Here is a 19,984-nt window from a genome sequence, read left to right as displayed (position 1 = left end):
ACCCTATGCACCTTTGTTAGGCAACAAACTTTATTTGCTTTTAAGAAAAACACAGAAACATAGTTTCTAATGTCAAAGACATATTAAACAACCACACACAATAACATTTTTTTCATCTCTGATTTAAGCAAGGATTACTTTTCTACAGCTTCTTAAAAGAAAGTCTCAAAAAGACTCCTGACAAATTTCAAGCAACTGTTAAATAGGGAACACACTTTTCTGTGCCTTCCAGAGGCTTAGTCCCTGACAGGAAAACCTGGATGCTGCTGAGTTGTTCTGTCTTTTATTACTTGCTGGTATTGGAAGAACCACAGATTCTCACCATCAGGGCTGTCCCTGCCCTACTGGATACTTTCTGGTTTGACCATGTGATGTTGACTGATATGAGACATATGTTCAGTGATTCACTGCTTCCTTTTTCCAGTCATTTCAGAAGCATATTGTGACACATTTGTGTCATACCCCCTCTAAATGCTCTTTGCTGATATATAGCTGGACCACTGGGCCAAGTTGCTGTGGAGTTTTTATTAGCAGCAATGAAACAGCTAGTTTCAGGTAGCACTGATGAAGCCTTTTCATAAAAGTCTGATAACACAGACGTGGGTTTTCTAAACCCTAACAACCTTTAAAAGCACAGGGAGAATTTGGAAGGGTTTGATTTCTAAGAAGATAGTATACTGCTGATTCCTAGAGCTGTTTTCCTTTCAAATGGCGTATTATACCTGGATGGCATTTTCCTCTATACGGAAGGCAGGCACTTGCGTGCACGTATACAATATAATAGCAGTTTGCTTGTCAGAATTATTCAGAGTTCTGGCATTAATAAAATATTATTTACATTAGAAAATGTTTTCCTAGTTAGAAAGTCCAAAGCAACTGAGTTCTGGAGGACAGTGTTTTTTATCCAAGTTGACATTAATGATGGAGCTACAGCCCTTTGTTTCCATTAACAATAAAAATGCAGCACTATTAAAAACACAGAATGACATAACAGGGACTTAATATGATGAACAAAACATGAAGGCAAAACTAAGTATTTTCCCCATGGGGTCTAACATAGTATTGATAATGAACTCTGTGAATCTAATAGAGACTCCTTTCTGAAGGATGAGACTTACTTGTTTTAAAAGACACGACAGTGTGTATGGCAGTTGTTTATTGCACTTCTGAAGGAATGCTAAGCGGGGCCAGTCCAGATTTGACCACTCTTGGGTATTAATACTCTGAGTGGCTGCTGACAAAAGTAACTGCTGTCAAGCTGACCATCTCCACTGTGGTGCTGCTGAGGAAGCTAGTCCTACCCAGTGTCCTAGGACACAGAAATAAAAGTATAAGAAATTTTGGAAATCAGTATTTTTGTTGTTGGAAGGGTCGTCACTGTAACCCTAAACTGGCTGCTAATTGAAGTCTGTAGTTGCTTCAGGGCTTGGCAGTTTTGAAGACAGGAGCTGTGAAATGTGAGCAATGTAGAGATGGAGGGATGAATGAATCTGTCTGTTTGCTTTTTTGATCTGCTTTGAATAAGGTTTATTATAAGCAATCATGTCTACACTTCGCTGGTATTGAAATAGAGCCTCTTTGTATGTAAATGCATTGAGGAAGGTGCACAGGATCAATTCATCTTCACACTCGGCTTTCCGTCTCTTACTGTCACAGTGGGGATATGGCACACAATATGCCACTTGCAGTAAGTTACAGTGCACTTCATGATCCATAGTTTCTACTTGTGTGAGTCATCTCTTCCCTCTCCCCCCATCTTTTTGATTTGCAGATATTTTTAGGATCCTGTCAAGAATCAGACACCCAACATTGATCATTGTTGAGTATCTCTGATGGGTTTGTGAGACTTTCCCAGATGATATAATTGCAAATAAAGGAAGTTCCAGAGCTGGTGCCCAAAGAGAACACAATCAGGAAATGTATTTATTATTGCGTATAGCAGTGACTTGGCATAGATATATGCCAATCTATACCAGTGTTGGTAACTGAATGCTTGCATGGAAAATGGCACTTTAGCTCTAGCTATTGGCTGAACTTCAGCATTGATCACCCAATGTAATATTTAAATATGCCAGGGATATGACTAGTTACGTCATGTTCAGTTAGGAAAGGGAATTCCTTCCCATATAATATTTCTGCTTCTGTCTGATTGCATCAGTGAGAGATCTTTTCATTGATTTCCGTAGCCATCAGGTTGGGATCATTGTCTATAGTAGAATGATTGACAGGCTAAAATAACTGGAAAAAATACTTAGTGCCATTTTTAATTGCAAGAGCTGATAGAAGGAAGAAAACTATGTGGTTGTGGAGAAAATAATAGCTACATAATGAAATGTATGGAGAAGCAGGGATGCTAGGCTCCGTGTGGTCATGTCCTCTGTCCCTCAGAAGAATAGTCAAGAGCCTGTTTGCTGCTTTAAAAATTGCTTGGTCAAAGCACCAATAAAATAATCTCCAAAAAGAAAACCTGTCCTGACAAGGACTTGCACTGTATGACCTGGTTGGCTTCTCTCATCAGTCACGTCTCTGAAATCTGGCTTATCAAGGAATGGAGAAAAGTTTCATACTTTCTACTTCAGGGGGTAGAATTCTACAAAATTCTGTTAAATACACTAGTGACAGTGGTGGTGGTATTCTGTTAGAAACAAGCTGTGAAAGCACCCCAGTAAGTTTCATCCTTAGAGGTTTAGATGTGGTTTTTTTTGATTTTTTTCTTCAAAGCCCAATTTATAATTCAGTACCCAGTGTGGAAAACTGATGCGCGGTGATGAATTCTCCAAGTTCATTGTGCTTGGGGAGCTGTTCTGAAAAGCAAGCAGTTAGAGGAATCAGCGAGGTTAGCCTCCAGACCACCTGGTATAGTCTTCTCCCATGCTATGGTGGGTCTTCTGAGGAAGGTTTGTGTAGTCATCATCACCTACAGCCCTTCTTCAGCCCTCCACCTGTCCTTCAGCACTCCCCATGGCTGGGTGATGGGGAATATTGCTTCATATTCTCAGATGGCTTTAATACACAGATAGCAACACAGAGGCAGGCTTAGGATGTACCATCGTGGAAGCCCTGCAGTTATAGAGTGGATGGTGAAGGAGACCTGGGAGAGGAGGAAACGAAAGTCATTTGTTTACTTTGGCACAGAGCTCCCAGGAGGATATCTACTTACACATCAGTGTTTTAATAGAAAAGAGATTCTATTTTGGATCCATCAGGAATTAGCTAACAGTTAAACTCTGCCAGGAAGCAGTGTAGGTTTTCAATGTAGATTTGTTTTCACTAATAGTTCCATCATTCCTAGACAAGCATTCTGATTATCTAGAAACTACTACAGATTTAGGGAGATCACTTGTTAATTGTTTTCCTTTTTTTTTTTTTTTCTTAGTCCCTGTAGTTGACAAACAAGATTAAGGGATTCACTGATGTGGAAAATATTGAAATCACTGTAGGCTTTTTGGTCTTTCTCACTTTCTCAGGCTATATATGAGGGTTTTCTTGTCCTCGTATTCCCTTAGTTTTAGACAAGCTTTTGAGATCTTTCTTTTTTTGTAGGCAAGGTCTGCCTTCCTGCAGACAAAATAAAAGTTGATGTTGTTACTGTTCTGTGTCCCAGACCATGTCACTCTCTCCAGCTTTCCCCCCTCCCTTTTCTTCCAACCAATATAATCTCCCATTTTTCATTTGGAGAATGACAGATTCAAGAGTGTTATAGGAAAAGCACTGGAGCAGGAATCCTTACTTATCAGAATTTGGCTGACAGTATTGTTGAACAGAACCTCTTTGGTGTGTATTTTAGTAAATTTTAATCAAATGAAAATGTAAGTGTAGTAAATTCAGAGTATACTACTTCTATGGCAGGCTGTAGTGAAAAGCTTATTCTGTAACTCTTAAAGCTGCCTTTTCAATTTGAACCTTTGTGTTACTACGTTATATTTCTCAGTTGGGTATAAACACATGGGTACGTGTGTACTTTTAACTTCTTACAGGTAAACCATGATACAGCATCAGAATTTGCTTTTGTGAGCTGCTTTTCCCTCTGTTGTATGAGTAAAATTCTACAAATATGCAAAATATGTGTAAGTCAGTGCAGCACTGCAGCATTTGGGGCGAGAAAAGTGCATGGGATCAATTTCTTCCTGTTAAAGGTAGTTCCTCAGTAAAAGAAATCTCTGGGCATCAGTGTTTTGAAGTCAAAATAGATGGGATAGACAACATGTAATAACATGCAATACACTTGTGCTGTTGCACACCTTCCTTCTTTTTTCTTTTTTCTTTTTTTTTAAGTAGGTGAAGACACTCTCACCATCAGGTTTATTTGCTGTCACCTCCCAGCACTTCCCAAAATGAGAAGGTCCTGAAAAATAGAAATTATAAGTTAGGGAAATCAGGCTTTCTTCTAGGTGGGCTGAAGGTATCATTTTGGATTGAAAGGCACCCTTGGAGAAAGAGAATATGCAGTACTTGCTTAGGTTAGGTTTTTTGCCAAGTATTAAGGGTGTTGTCTGTTTGTCATAATTCATTGGTGTCAATGCGTATAGAATGATTTATGGATGAAAAGCTGAAGAGCTGGGGCTCTATTCAAAGCAAGCTCTTCATCCTACCTAGAGCAAGGCTTGTACTTTGAGAGGATCTTAGCTATGACAGTAACTGAGGCAGTTTCTGTTGACAAATCCATGGTGGAAATAATACAAACGTAAAAACATAGTTCTTACTCCAGGGGGCTAACGTTTTAAGCGGGGGGTTGGTTGGTCATAGTGCTGTACATTGGAGTTTCACGTGCCTGTTTATGTGAATGTCATGCAGATGGGAATACATGAATAAATGAAAAATAGGCACTTGTAGGAGACAATTTTTTAATTTTTTTTTTTTCTGTTACAATTCAAACTCTGTATACATACAATTTCCCTTAAGTGTGGAGAGCAGCTTCATAGCGGTTATGTAGATTCAGATTGATGTCAATGTAGCAGGAAAGACCTATGGATATTTTTCTTCTTTAGATATATATATATATATGAGTGTACGTATAAATAGATAAAAATGTTTGGGTTAATTTAGGAAAAGTTTCTTCTAAAAGAATGGGCGAAAGCACTGCTTAAATGGGACGTATTTGCAATGGGAGGCTCTGGAAGTAAAATGAGCTTTGCTGTAAGTATGATCGAACACTGCTTTGCTTTTCACACTCCTAATGTGTGTATTGCTTGCCTGCTAAGCGGGGCTAAAAGGCATGAAGTCACAGGCAACTATTAAAACGTTTAGATTCCTAGCTAGTAAATATTGCATTTCTCACAGAACTGGAGTGAAATCCAGTCTTATGTTTCTTGTTCATCCACTTCGTATCCATTGGGATGCAGCATTTGTGAAAGAATCAATTATCCATTTGTTAGTCAGAGGAGCTTTACAAATTATACATTAGCAGATTGATTTCTCGAGTTCACCACTGGGGGACTGGTGGTATAAGGTGGGTTGATGATGAGTGTCAGGGGAGAAGGAGTTGCCACAAAGAACACAATTAAAAGAAGCTTTCTGAGTGGCATGAATTTACTCCTAATTGAAGAGCTGACATAATCCATACTAAGTGCGTTTATTTCAAGCATTTTACATTAGGTAAGTGATTATCAAGTGAGGTGTGTTTGCTGGTAGGTACTTGATTTTCCTTTCCTTTGAATTTAGGATTTTGCAAAAGCTTGCATTTAGATCTTTATGTGCAAGGTGCCTATTGGCTTTTTCTCCCTCTCCCTAAACTTTTCTTTCTTCCATTAAGGTAGCATTTTTTCATTCTCTAGTGTCAGCTTGACATTATTGATTTTGAACAGTCAAACTTACTTACGTTGTCCGGAATTCCAAACATGTCTCCATCAGAAAGAAAACTGCACCTAATAGAAATTCAGCTGAAGGCGTTTCTTCTGTCTTTGGCAGTACTTGCACACTTTATAAAATTCTGAAGCTGTTCCCTGCGTTAATCATTTCAACGTATTTTGTTCCCTAACTAGCAGGATCCTCCTTACTGCCAGATTTGAATTATGTTGCTTTAGAAATACTATGTGTGTTACTATTATTTATATAGTACTGGGAGTAATGTTGTGACCACAAAGAGCTTGTGTGTTTTTCCTTGTGTGGCCTAAAGCTAGGGGTCCTGATTAGGTTAAAAAAAATTACCTTAGTGCTAATTAAGTAATTATTAGTAATTTCCTCAGCATTTTAGATGCACCTGCCTGTGGTTTTATGGCATGGGGTTTGAGTAGACTATCTATTAGATGAGTAATATTTACATGGATGATGTGTTCCTAATTTTTAGATTTGATATTTTGACTTCAGATTGCTGTTGTAATTAATAATATTTTTTTTTAAATATGATGCCTGTAAATTTGGACAGGTTTTTTCCCCCACTCATTTAAAATACCTTTAAAACAGTCACCTGACCAAACCCCAGAATGTATCAGATGATACCTGATACCAGCTGTATCAGATGATCAGTCCTCCAGATTTTTCAACCTGTAAAGGTGGATGTTGCAGGAAGGGCATTTATTCTCCATACTGTAAACCCAAAGCTATTTTCTTTTGCCAGGCAAATTAAACTCTTCAGTGAGTTAGCTGGAATAAAGTTTAAAAAACCCAGAAGGGAAAGACAGTTGTAATTCTGTGGCTGAGTTGATAAAGTTTAATTAAAAAAAAAAAAAAGGCAGGGTGGGAGGGGGTAACACACAAAATTATCTGTGCTCCTCTTTTCTGAAATACCAAAATTATCCACAGGGTGTTGGGAGAGTACAAATACAATAAATTTGAAATGGTAAGTAACTTTGCTGACTGGCACAGAGATGTATTCATAAAAAAAAAAAAATTGTTATGGAAAGATGAACTGGAGCTGATTCTAGAAGCTACACTGGTTTAGATAACATATGCACCAAATTTATCTGTGGTCTTTTATTTCTGATTTTCTGGATAGTTTTCATATAAATCTTAAAGAGCTTTTCAGTGGAATGTAGTTCTGGAGATGGTAGGCTTGACTGTTAGCTCTGAACAAAACCCTGGCATAAGCTATTCTTGACGGAACTTTATTTTATGTTCTTTCTGGAACACATAATATTCAGCCTTGCCTGTTTTTAAATTCATGGTTTATCGTCACTTTCTGAGCCCCATTGAAAGTTCTGACTGGTAAAGTCAGTGAACAGGCCAACAGTGCCCATTCAACTTGGCTGCTAAAAAAAAATTACTCGTGTGTTTGACTTGCCTTGCGTACATCATCTAGAATAGTGTCTCCTGTTGGAACTTAGCTGGGGGTTTGTGTAAGTGAGCAGGTCTGCTTTTAGGTACATTTATTTGTCTTCCCTCATTGTCATCTGTGTATAGTGCAGAACACAGGAAAAAAGGAATTGGAGAAAGGAAGAGTTAAAAGCAACTGATAGAAGTGTTGGGCATGCCAAAGGCTTGTAAGAAGTTGCCAGTTATATACAGTGTTATGAAATACTGTATCATCAAATTTCTACTTTCTGAAGTATTGCGCATGATTAGGGAAAATGCAAATACTGCAGAATCACCTTTTCCACTACCGACAATGTTCTGCGTGTATGTAAGGAGAGGTTTTCCCTCGCTAGGCACTGTTGGGTTACCTGAGTGCAATCACACCTTGAATCTCCAAAGGATGCCACATGGCTTTCAAACCATAGCATGACAGATAAATTCCATCACCCTACTCCCTGTCTTTAACTCTTCTGTGAAGATAACTTACATAGTCTACCTTGCCTACTTCCTGAACTTTTTTTTCAGTGTCAAACCTTTTCAAAGCCATTTGGCAGCAAAATGGGAATAGGACAGAGAGTAGGATTAAGCTGTCGACTCTTGTGGTGTGTCCTGCTTTTTTTTTTTTTTTTTTTTTTTTTTTTTTTTTGTCTTGGGCTTTGTTGCAGTAGAGTATCTCCGAGAAGGCACATCACACAGGAGTGCTGCTAGATTTGCTGTTTCTGTCATGTCAGCCCTGATGGCAGGTGTAGGTGCTGGAGAGGTGAGAAGAATGTGGCCAACTGAATACTGTACCTTAGCATATGACCCTGTGTCAAGGTGGGGCTATTCAAGATGGACTTTTTGCCTTTCCAGTTGCAGACTAATAAAAGAAGAGAAGAACCTTTGTGAGAAAGTTGTGGTGGTAATAGCAAGTTAGATGAAGCCCAGAACAAAAAACCCTGCCACTTCCATGATGAACTCTGTTGAACTTTCTGTGCTTGTCCTTTCAGGGGGCCAGAGTTGTTTCTCATTGTAGAGGAAATGGTAGAGATGTGCTGGCATTTTTTTGTTGTTGTTACCCTAGACAGAGACAAAATCTTCTCTTGCGCCTTGATGAGCGAAACAGAGGTTTAGAAAGGCATTCTCAAGGTAAGGCAGGAATAAAAGTGTGTGCTACCAACTTTTATGAAGCTTCTAGAAAGTGAGACTGACGGCTGACGTTGCTTGCCTCTGCCTCACTTGACATCCTCCAGTCCTGGAATTAGCCAGCTGTGTATGTAGCATTGGCAAATCAGGCTATTGCAAGGATGTGGGCAATACTTCTGGAGCACAGAAGTCAAGGAAAGTTATCTGAATTCTTCCTTGGCAGTGCACTTTTTGGCAGACAATGCACAGCGGAACGACCACTTTGATAGGCAGTGATTGTGAATTTCTATGTAGCATTTTACGGTGACACAAAGTTGAGACGAAGAGTGATGTCTCCTGCACGCAAGAAGTGGGAAAGCAGAAGGGCTGGCAGCATCCTTTTCCCAACTCATCAGGCATCTGTAGCAGTGCAGGGCTTGGTTGTTCAACCTTGATTAGAAAAACTTCCAGAAAATGAAATGTGATTTGGGCATGTATTCTTGTCAAGGTGGAAGAGAGGAAAACTTCATTTCCCTGAATTGGAAATTTTGTGCATGAAAGATTATGGGGAAAAGCTTTCCAAAGGCTGTGAGAAGACCTCAGTTTATCTCCTGTAGATAGTCCATCTGGATAGTGTGTTACTTTTTATGATGTACTTTTTATGTGATTCCAACTGCCATAGTGCATATAAGGACCTGTGATAATTCAGGCACATTGTGTGACATCTAATGTGACCCCACGACTATAGCACTGTTCCGATGACACTTTCTTTTCACACAAGCATATGATGGATTTTTCTTTTATCATGCTCAGGACCACAGAAGTGATCTATTTTGTGGTTTAATCTGTTCAAAATTTTATGAGAGTAAGAAAAGTTGTTCTTAAATGTGTAAGAGAGACTTGCTTGGGTGAAGATTCTTCAATGATGCTTGAAATGATGAGGTATGTGGTACAGAGGGTGAAATCAGGATCGTGGTACGTAAGAAGGTTCTTGGTACTTGAATATAATTGGATGGGGTTTTATACACATGAAGGTATGCATTGCATCACCCAAATGATGTTATAAGCTATTCCTCAGTACTTAAGGATAGATGTTTAAGCTAAAGTAAAGAGTAACAGATGCCGTATAACCTTGTAAGATTAGAACCAAAAGTATATCTGGATAGGGAAAAGAAAATTTATTTAATTGGGGCAGTCTTCAGGTTTTTCTCCGTATTCATCTCGGAATGAGTACACCTATGTTGCACTTCAATACCTTCTAGTACTTGCTTCTGAGAACACTCTAGAGGCAAAAATGAAAGCAAGAGAAGGAATTTGAAGGAAGAAATAATTGCCAGCATTACCTTCAGACCGAACCAGAAGAATTTTCAGTTGCCTTGTTGCCTGTATGGTCAGCATGTTTTCTGCTGAGTTTTGGTAGCAGGAGAGGTTCTTAACTGTGGTGTGCAGGCACCGATGCTCGAGGTCTGGGAGCCTGGCACCTCACGAGAGCTCCAGAGCCCTGAGGCACGTAACTGCAAAAAAATGTCAAACTTCTGGGTTAAGAAAAAGGCTGGAAAGAAGGCTGTCTTTTGGCATTGTCATAGAAATACCTATTCCGTGGGGTTTTTTCATTCATGCAACTAAACATTACATAACCGTTAACACATTAATCTCAGGAAGTGTGGGGTGTGTTAAAACACATGATTGGTGATGTGTCTTTAAAGTCAACTTCAGAAGTCTTCTTTCTTTCTTTTATTTTCTTTCTCTAGAGCCCAGTGAAGATAAATCAGATCAGCCTGGATGAAAGTGGAGAACACATGGGTGTTTGCTCAGAAGATGGCAAGGTACCACCAACCCATTTCTATATTTAGTGAGGTAGCAGGTAGTCCTCAGTGTTACACCTGAGATAATTCTGATACCTGTGGCATTAATTCCTGCATTTAGCACCACCGCTTTGACCATCCATTTTGAGAACTGAACTCACCTTTGAATACTCAAAATTAAAGTCAAATATATTTTGCACAAATGTGCCGTAGGAAAAGTAATTACGAGAATGTCAATAATGTAACTGGTATTAAGCTGATTAACAGCTGTGGCAGGAGGACATGTCACCTTAATCATTACTGCTGTGCCAGTTATACTTCAGTGACTACTCTGCTGTTCCTGCAAGACAGTAGTTTAATGCCTTTCTGCTATAAATCCACAAAATTGGATTTTGTGGGCATGATTTCTGTGGGCTGGTGGTTTTCATTTTCACACAGGTTATGAATGTTTCTCTTGAATTATAGAATCTTTTGATAAGCAATCATAGTTTATCAGAAGAATAAAGTGTCTTACAACAGCCACATTAAATAAATGTAAAATCAATATATGTACAGTTTCCTAAAAAACTGGCACCTACTTCCTTGACTGAGGACATATATCATTTGTGCAGTGTATAACTAACAATTATCAGTGCTTCTCTGGAATGTTGAGCTGTGACATTTAGTGGTTTTGGTGATTGATTTTCCACTTAAAAGAATGTCTTTCTTTGTTTTTAAGTCGATGGCAGTCTTTTCTAATGTTGGTTTGCAATGATAAAATTCTAATGCACAGGATGTATTTAAGCTTCTTTTTAAATAGAATGCTCGTATACAAATGCAGTGCATTAAAAATAAGTTAAATAATTTCTCAATATCTATCTGACTTACTGAGGGGAACATTTCTTATAGAGTAGACATAGGAGGAGGAGGAATGTCAGTGATCCTAATGGTTGGTATCCCATTCAGTAGAAGTTCTATAAATTAAAAATAAAATTGGATCTTGCAGTAGGCAAAATGGGGAAACAACCCCTTTAGACTGTTCTTTTTTCTTCCAAATAAGGTTTTTCCTCAAAAGGCAAGCAAGCAGTTTATGTATCCAAGCCTTTTTGTTTTTCAGAGATATCTTGATGTCAGTATCTTGACACAGTAATTGGGATACTAGTGCCTATCAAAGTGGGTTGTAGAATTTTACAGCCTGTGAGAAACACAGAGAGTGTCCTAATTGCCTAAGCAAGATAAGGGAAGGGTCAGTAATTGTGCAAGGTAATAAAAATGTTGAGCTAGCATTGTTGGTTTGGGTGTTTTGAATGGTGGGGGGAAGGAAGCACTTGCTGAAAGGTCTCCTGGGATGTGACTGTGGATTACTGACTTGAAATACGTATGTTGCAGTGAGACTACAAGCCGTGCACATTTTTGATATGTTAAATTAATATTAAATATATATGTTTGATTTCAGAAACGTTCAAAAATCCGTAATCCCTACTCTGCTGTGGCTGTATTTGGAAAGACCTCAATACTTTAAATAATTAATCTGTTTTCATTTAGTGAAATAGCTATTGTGGACCCAGTAGGTGACATTATGATGTGCTATTCAAGGCAGTCTAAACTATGGTCCTCAAGCCAGGGCTAATTCTGGTAATGTTTTTGACGCAGGGCTGGAGTTTCGCATATTTGCATTCACAGAGCCCAGGAGCGTTGATGCTTCACCATATTCTACACTGAAAAGCTCATCTGGAGATTTGAAAGGTCTGGGTGTTTTAGAAGTTAGACTTTCCACTTGACCCAGAAGGGTGTGTCTCTGAAAGTATCCACCCCTAAAATGGGTGAAAACACATAATTGTGTGTTGTGCTACTGTATAAGAAAATGCCAGAAATTCCTGGCCAGATAATGTAGCACTTGTAGGTTCTGGGTCATAACAAAAGTGTAACTTTACACTCCATATAGCTCTTCCCTTACCACAGTGGGGGTGTTCATATTGTAAGAAGTTAAGCACTTGTACAAGTGGTTGCAAAGTTGTCATTAACTCAGAACAATAAGTAAAAATAGTCAAGTTCTTCTTTTAAAAAAAAAGAAAAAAGTAAACCAGCTTAGTTTTCTTAAATCAGTTTTAAACCAAAAAAGGGGTATAATAAAAAGACCTGTGAATTTTGAGCCAGCTGGGCTGTTGCAAAGTGTTTTCTACCAATTCATGAGGATACGTTCTCTAGACCACTGCAAAAGATTTTTCACTAGGCAGGGAGTGCATTTTCCCATATCAAACTGGATCCGATATGAAGGAGGTGGCAACCATTTGTTTTCTTGAAGGAAGGCCTTATGATGCCCTTCTTCATATCTGTCCTGCTGTCTGATGTATTTTATTTTACTACTTTTTTCTTTCTTTTCCTGCTCTCAAACTAGATTTTGGACTAGCTACGTTGACTGGGGTGGGGAGGGAAGGCATAGCAGCACAGTGCAATTCTCTGACCTTCTTTTCGGGTAGCACCCAGACTTGATGTCAAAACCTGGCACCTGTATGTCCTGCAAGGCTGAAAAGTGCTTTGGGAGCCACTTGCGGCTTTTCTGTACTGCACACTTGTTTCTTTGAAAATCTTCCTTGCCAATGGACTCACTGCAGCTGGTCACCACTGGCACGGAAAGGAACAGAAATTGGAACTGCCACCGCCACTGTAGTCTGGCTACTGGCTGGGGAAAATGGCTGGGTGTGGAAATATTAGGGTATAAGAGGAGAATTCTTGTGCTGGAATAAATAGAAGGGGAGGCAGGCTTGTAGGTTCAGAATTATAGAGGTTTTTTAGGTTAGCTTTTTGCCTGCTTGTATGCTGTCCTGAAAAACCTGGATCCAATTCCTAATTTTGCTAAAGCTCTCTTATGTCATTACGTAACAGTAATATAATTTGCACCCTTATTGGCTTGTAACATTTTTATACGAAGAAATAGAAATTATATTGAAAATCCAGATGCTTCCATGTTTTAGTGTCATGTTTAGTGCCTACAACAACTTTTATGTTAAGAATATTCATCACTTGTTACACTGATAATTTTTCAAGAAATGTGTCTTGGAGATAAAATATGTTTGTTTTCCTGTCTTTTGATCACTGAAGTTTGGCTGCTTCTTCCACACGTGGAAGCAAAGAAACAGCTAAGTTTGGATCCACTGAACTGGTGGGTTCTGGATATTTAAAATCAGAGAGGACTAGCAAAATGTAGTGGACTCTCATCATGAAATCCTTTTTCCAGCTGCCCAAAAACATCATGAGCTGAGTAGGAATGGAAAGTAGAAATAGATAAATCCAATATAGGTTTGTAATATCAAAAGAATCACTTTCCCTCTGAAGAATAAAAGACATTAGGAAGTAATAAACTGTTATATGGTTTCCCTAGAGTAAACATCATAACATCTATTTTATGCTGAGTTGTTTTTTCCTCTTTAGTTAACTGGCTCCATTTTGTTTTCATAGTCTTAAAGGAATATCATATTTCCATGTTTGATTCAGTATTATGAAAATGTTGAAGGCATTGTTGCTAATGTTAATTTTGATTAATTAGTTTTAATTTGAAAGGGCTGTTTTGTCATTTTTGAGGATTTTGCTTCCGTGGAATTGGCAATGTTGTGTTTTAACCACATCTATTCTTTTTCTTCCTCCTTTCAGCTCTCTGTCTTATTCTTTCTTTGCTCTCTTTCTCATTTTGTTTAGTCTGTTGCATTGGATATGCTGTGCCAACTGATGAAAACAAAAACCCAGGAAACAAAAATCCTCTAGACATCAGCCCGAAGGTTTTCTAGGCTTACAGCCAGGCCCAACTCAAATAAAACCCTTTGGTTGGCTTACATAATCACAGCTTTACAATGCATCTCGCTGTCTCCAAATATTGATTTTCCAATCCTTTGGAGCGGTAGCTCGGCTCTACACAGTGCATGCAGCAGTATTTTTAAAGCATGTTGTTAGAGGGAGTGTATTCGCTAATGAGTAATGGGCAGAGCTGATAATGCTGCTTAGGAGATGTATCCAGGAGACAAGCTTGAAAGGGAGATGAGGTGGTTTGTGGTGTTTTTAACTTCACTGAGATTGCTGAACTTTGAGCCACTCTGAGGATGGCTTATTCCTCTTGTAGTTGAAGTCTGATTTTTTTTTTTTTTTACTGTCTCCTTGAGTCTCTGCAGGAATTTTGGGGGTTCTTGTCCTCTGAACTGATCTTTTTAGAGCCGTTAAGCCTCACTTTTTGTGGCCCATTACTGGTATTTACTGGCTTTGTTCTGAAGATCTCTGTCTAGTGGTTTTAAATTTTTTTGTTACTATTATTTTTTTGTTTCCCTCCTGAAGGAATCATAATGGGGATGGGGAGAGAGAAAAAAACAAGGTTAAAAGATCTCTTAGATATTTGTGTCCAACTTATTGAACATGCAGAGCAGAGTTACTGAAGGGATTATCTTTCCCAGATAATAAGGATGAATGACTAAACCTATCTGAGAACCTTCTAAAGTAGATTTGCTGTCAGATAGTTTTCTTTTGATTGCTCCACGGGATGCTCTTTTCTCTTCCTTCTCACACCAGCAGTGTCTATTCCTGCTAGGTGATGTTGTTCCAACAGCTTCTGGCAGGCCATGGAAACCTCTTAAAATCATAATGAAAAAGCAAACCAGTTATTATTAAATTATATTATCAATTACTAATTCCTGGCTGTAAGTCTTCAGCCCTATTTTACTCCTAAGGTCTGCAGGAACTGAGTTGTCACCTGTCTCATCTGAGAACTAAGGAAGGGAGTGTTGCGTGTTGGATGAAGAGACATGAGCCTCAAAGAGGGTTGTACTTAGAAAAAGTTTAAGAAACCCTATTCCGTAGTCATAGCATCTAAGTCTAATAATCTTTCTTAACACTTGATACCTCTGTACCTGTTCTGTAAGTAAAGGGAAGAAAACATTTAAAAATCTGTTAATTCTGTTGACTGTAGAAATATGCTTCTTTGGTTTGTTTTGGTTTTGTTTTGCTTTTAATGTTAAGCCTTCTTCAGATGGATTAATTCTGATATATATTCTGATGGCCTATGGTTAAAACTTCAATGCTGACTCTTAAATGTACTGAGACATCAACATAGATGAGAAGGGAGGAATCTCCAGAGAGAGACATTTCCAGTGGTCATGGAACAAAACAAAATAGCACTGAATGCACTTGGGAGGAGGAGAGGATGCCAAGAAATGTATGGGACTCGGTTTTTAGACTAGTTTTACTTTATTGTCACAGATTTTTTTTTTCTTATGTAAACCCTGTATTGCTTGGAGGGGAAAAAAAAAATCCTACAGTTCTTTCTCAGAAAGGAAGAGTTTTTAATTTATCTTCCCCTGAATGTTATTATGTTGCTCTTACCCTACTTAGGTCAGTATCTGTTAAACAGATTTGATCAGCCTAAAGCGAAAAGAACTTGTGGTTTTTGCTGTGTTTGTAACAAAAAAAAATAAAAGAAAAAGATTCAAATAAGTACTTTTACACTGCTGAAAATATTTAGAGATATGCCATAGTAGAAGCCCAGGTTGTCTGAACTAACACCGAATTGTTAAATATGACTTTTTTTCCTTTAGGAAAAAAGATGTACCCGTCAACATTAAAATTAATCTTCTAGATGTTAGAGATTAACATTGACCTTTAATTGTCAAGTGGTTATTAGGTAAATATTTCTGGTTTTTTATGTGCTTCTTCAGGTGCAGGTGTTTGGATTGTATTCAGCAGAAGAGTTTCATGAAACGTTTGACTGTCCTATTAAAGTAAGTGCTCGTTTTAATCTTTAGTAATTGTGTTGTTGTTGTCTTTAATAACAGAAAGGTCACATTGAATCTAAATTAGAGAGAGGAATACCACTTCCTTGTAACGTTATTCAAGTCACTAGAAAATAGTTATCTATCTCAATATAAAAGCTTTTGATCTGGTTAGGCAGGAAGAAAGCTGATCGTGGTTTTGTGAGAAGTATTGTTGAGTTTTTCAAATACAAAAGGCAAAGTGAAAGAGAAATTGTCCTGTTTCAGCTGTTACCTGTCTCAACACATTTCTTTCTTTCTAGATCTGTGATATAAATTCTGAGGTTTCTGCTAGCTGTGAGGTCAATATTTTGCAACTGATTCATATCTGTTAAACACATCTTGAGATAAGGCAGTGGGTGGTGATGCTGAGATACCCTGTCTGAAGGGATAACTTCAGCGCTACTCGAGAGACATGTGGCTGCCCGGCTGTTAAAGAAGGACCTCTAGTAGGTGTATGGGAAGATCTGACTCTTCTCCTGCAAGAAATGTTTCTTGTTAAAAAAGGTGTGGTGTGGGCAAATGATTGCATTTTGCTGCTTAGGTTCTTCCGTGTTGCAGCTTCCATGTTGGAGGGGCGGGGGAAGGAACAAACTCACGTTAAGTTTTCACACACATCAGATGCAACTCCCTTGGCTCGTAGTGCCTTACTTCTCATGTAGCTGAATCTCCTACACTTGACATGTAACATGTAAGGCAAAGATGCTGTTTAAGGTACGTTGGTGGTACATGAGGTTGTCCTGCAGCAGGGCCAAGGTGTGTGTGCCCTCCAGGTAGGTCCCAAACAAGATTTACTTGGGGTAACACTTACTTGGAGTAACCCTTGTTTACAGCAGCCCTGTGCTGGTCCTAATTCTGCTGCCCACTGCGCAAAAAAATTGTTGTTTGGTGTAACGGGGCCCTCCATGTCAGATTTATGACTTTTCACGTGTCCTACAATATGGAGAATTTTCTTCTTTTCTAGGAAAAAAAAAAACAACTGAGATGTCTGAAACAACTAGGCTCTAATTCAGAGAAAGAACCCTTGGCCAAATATCAAGTAGTACAGCTGAGTTATTGAGTTTAAGAAGCAATGTGGTGCTCCCTGTAAATTCTTATTTAAGCCACAATCCTCTCTCTCTCTTTTTTTTTCTTCTCCCCCCAACTCCGTACTCAGATTGTTGCTGTTCATCCTCATTTTGTGAGATCCCACTTCAAGCAATTTGTAACAGGAGGAAAAAAGGTAAGCAGTCATAGTGTGATGAACTTCGTCTGTCTTTAAACAGCTTTAAAAAATAGCTCAGAAGGCTGTGTATATGATTTTTAACACCTGGAGTGAAGAATTCTACTTCTTCCTTCTCCTCATGCGTTGTATTCCAAGACATTGTTACTTAATTAAGACTAATTCCGGTGGGGGGGAGAGTGCACTTTTAATGTCAAAAACATGTTGCAATAAGTTAAGCTTCACGGTAGAAATATTTCTGTCTACATAATCTGAAAAAATGTCATTTACATTTCCTAGGTCAGATTTTCCCCATTCATTTTAATTAGTTGCAGTGGGGGCAGAAGTCAGACCTTAATACTGATCTTTTACAATGTATGTTGGTCTTGGTGTTGGAGATTTTTCTTTTGATTTACCTATGGGTAATTTTTGTTGTTGGTGGGGTTTTTTTTTAAAAGTAAACAAACCCAAGTATCTTTATCAGTTCTTGTTCATGGTGTGGGTTTTTTAGTTTGATTTTTAAAGTAATCCAGGGAAGCTCCTGGTAGCGTAGAGCTCCCACTTTTTAAAGTACTTGTATCTGTGTAGTTAAGTCTTCTGCTTGGGGCAGTTGCTATTTTAAATGTGCATTATGGTGTTGTATTGGTGTAGGGTGCAATTCTGACTTCCAGATTACAGCTGTTTCCAGGTCCTACAAGTATCTTGGATCACATTGCATATTTTCAGTCAAAATATGAGAAGTTTGTTTTGGAAAAGTTTCTTGAATTCATGGAATTTTCCTGTTGCCTTCTCTTATGAATTAAGGATGAACAGTCCTCACTTATAGATGCATCAAACCGAATGCCATGACTTTTCCTTACCAGCATGTAAGAAATACAGACTTCTGGTGCTGAATACAACTTAATTTTCATTAACGGTTCAATATGTTTCAAAGCATAGCTGTGGTTTATTTTGCTTTTTAAGTGGCATCTATGCTTGACAGCTTTTGCTGGCTGGTCGGAGTTGATGTTGTCCTTAAAATAATGCACAGTCAGTGTATGTCTTTGTCAGCCACCAGTTTGTGAAGCTTTTTAGTGCTGATAAAAGTGGTATGGAAAGAGAGAAGCAGGGAATTAATAGAACAGGGCTCCGTCAGGTGGTAAAAGAGCTTGCATTCACCTGATGCCTAACAGAAAAAAACATCAGGGAGTTAACACATTCTCTTTGGTTATCTTTGATTACTTGACAGGTTGTTTTATATTCTGTCCTCTGGGGAATGGTATACTCAGTGCATTCATTTTTTTTGCTGAGGAACTTTCCTCTTCAGGAAAACTTTAATTGACATCTTAACATAAGGTATTTAGCATTGAAATAAATGTCCCTCGGCACCTGTAATTTGATTTTATTGATACATAAAACCAACAAATAAAACCTCTTACCCTTGTAGTAGCACCCCTTCCCCTTTTCTCCTTTCCTCCAAAAGGAGCATGTGTGCTTGTATAAAGGCAATAACAAAATCCTCAGTGAAAATTCAGAAGGTTAAATTCCACCTACTTATTTATCAAATATTTTTTTTTTATGAAAAGAAAAACATCCCTGCTTTTTATTTACACCTCTCCTTAAGCATAAAGCCAAAGAGCTGCATGGGGGCAGCAGGCAATGGGGAGTTGGGTCCTCAGGAGCAAGGAGAAGGATGCTGAAATATTCCACCTTGGGCTGCAGACCTCACATCTCTCACCCAGCGTCTGGAGGGTGTGTAGTTGGGTGAGATCCTTTGGGGAGCAGGACCGGACCTCCTTGTGGCTCCTATCTGCTTTCAGCCCTGGCGTGGACACTGCAACTTCATAGCTGATAGCTGGCAGTGGTGGGATGCATGCTGCCTGTCTTCCCCACCCGCGCCAAGGCAGGGATAGCAGAGAGGATGGAGGTAGGGCTGCCCTCATTTTGCATCAAGCTTAAGAGAAGAGCTTTGCTTAAGGCCCTCGTACTATGCTCCATGCCTGAGCTGCATTCGGAAGCATAGTGTGAAGTGTATGAACCCTTTACCCGCAGGGTTGTGGGGTCTGTTTTTGTTTTTTGTTGTTCTGGGAGATGGTGACATAATGTGTACTAGCATTTTAAATGTTGTGGTTTTTTTTAAAATAAATAGTTTGCTAAGATAATTTGATCAGATTAAAAGACCCAGAAATAAATTTGGTCACTTCTTTAAGCCCCTCTAGTTGCGTTATGAACAATGTTGTCTCAGAATATGAGAAATGTTCTTGATTTCCTACCGGAATTTCATGCTGATTTTGTATCACAGTGAAACAAAATAAAGGAGCCAGACCAAACATACACACAGCAAGCAAGAACTTGCCTCCCTGACTTTAACATGCTGTTTAGTCTCATCTCAAAAAAACACTCTAATATTTGCTTAAATTTAATAATTTTATAGCCAAGCATCTGCCTCTGTAGGCTCCTTAATGAATGCGGTGAGGGGGCTATAACTGTAAATATCCACCTCCTTAATTTTTTTGAGAAATATACAGTTCTTCATAACAATATAAAATATATAAAAAATACACTTTTCAGTTCAAAGAACCACTGCAGAGCATTCTGCAAGTGTTCAAGGTGAGCGACAATTTCTTTTTAGGAAAAAAAAAAAAAAGAGGGGAAAAAAAGCTAAGTGATGTGCTTCAAGGATGTGCGGTGCAGATCCTCAGTTCCCAGCGCAGGTGGATGTTTGGAACTCGGGTGAATTGTTATGTGATGCTGAGATTTGCCACATCTTATAAGCTCAGCCTGACCTAAAGCTGGTTTAAGAGCAGTGCTCCCTGGGGTAGCTGTTTAAATCATTGCAGATTATTGGAAGCTTAACTCTACCATGCATATGTTTATAATTTGCTTACCTAGGCATG

General features: G+C 38.7%; 1 protein-coding gene across 2 annotated transcripts in view; it reads left to right on the top strand.

Moving 5' to 3' along the window:
* VPS41 (vacuolar protein sorting 41 homolog (S. cerevisiae)) overlaps nt 1-19,984 on the top strand; it is a 97,166-nt gene that overhangs the window by 24,309 nt on the left and 52,873 nt on the right. The window contains exons 4-6 of one of the 2 annotated variants that reach the window (XM_010072683.1): nt 10,086-10,160; nt 15,815-15,877; nt 17,064-17,129. In XM_010072683.1, coding sequence (XP_010070985.1) covers nt 10,086-10,160; nt 15,815-15,877; nt 17,064-17,129 — 204 coding nt within the window. The remainder of the gene's footprint in view (nt 1-10,085; nt 10,161-15,814; nt 15,878-17,063; nt 17,130-19,984) is intronic. The other variant, XM_010072684.1, reaches the window with a different exon arrangement.

Source organism: Pterocles gutturalis, unplaced genomic scaffold (assembly GCF_000699245.1).
Source record: "Pterocles gutturalis isolate BGI_N339 unplaced genomic scaffold, ASM69924v1 scaffold21347, whole genome shotgun sequence".
NCBI classification, from domain to species: domain Eukaryota; kingdom Metazoa; phylum Chordata; class Aves; order Pterocliformes; family Pteroclidae; genus Pterocles; species Pterocles gutturalis.
Note: the sequence above shows the minus strand (reverse complement) of the source record. Positions and strands in the feature narration are given on the sequence as shown.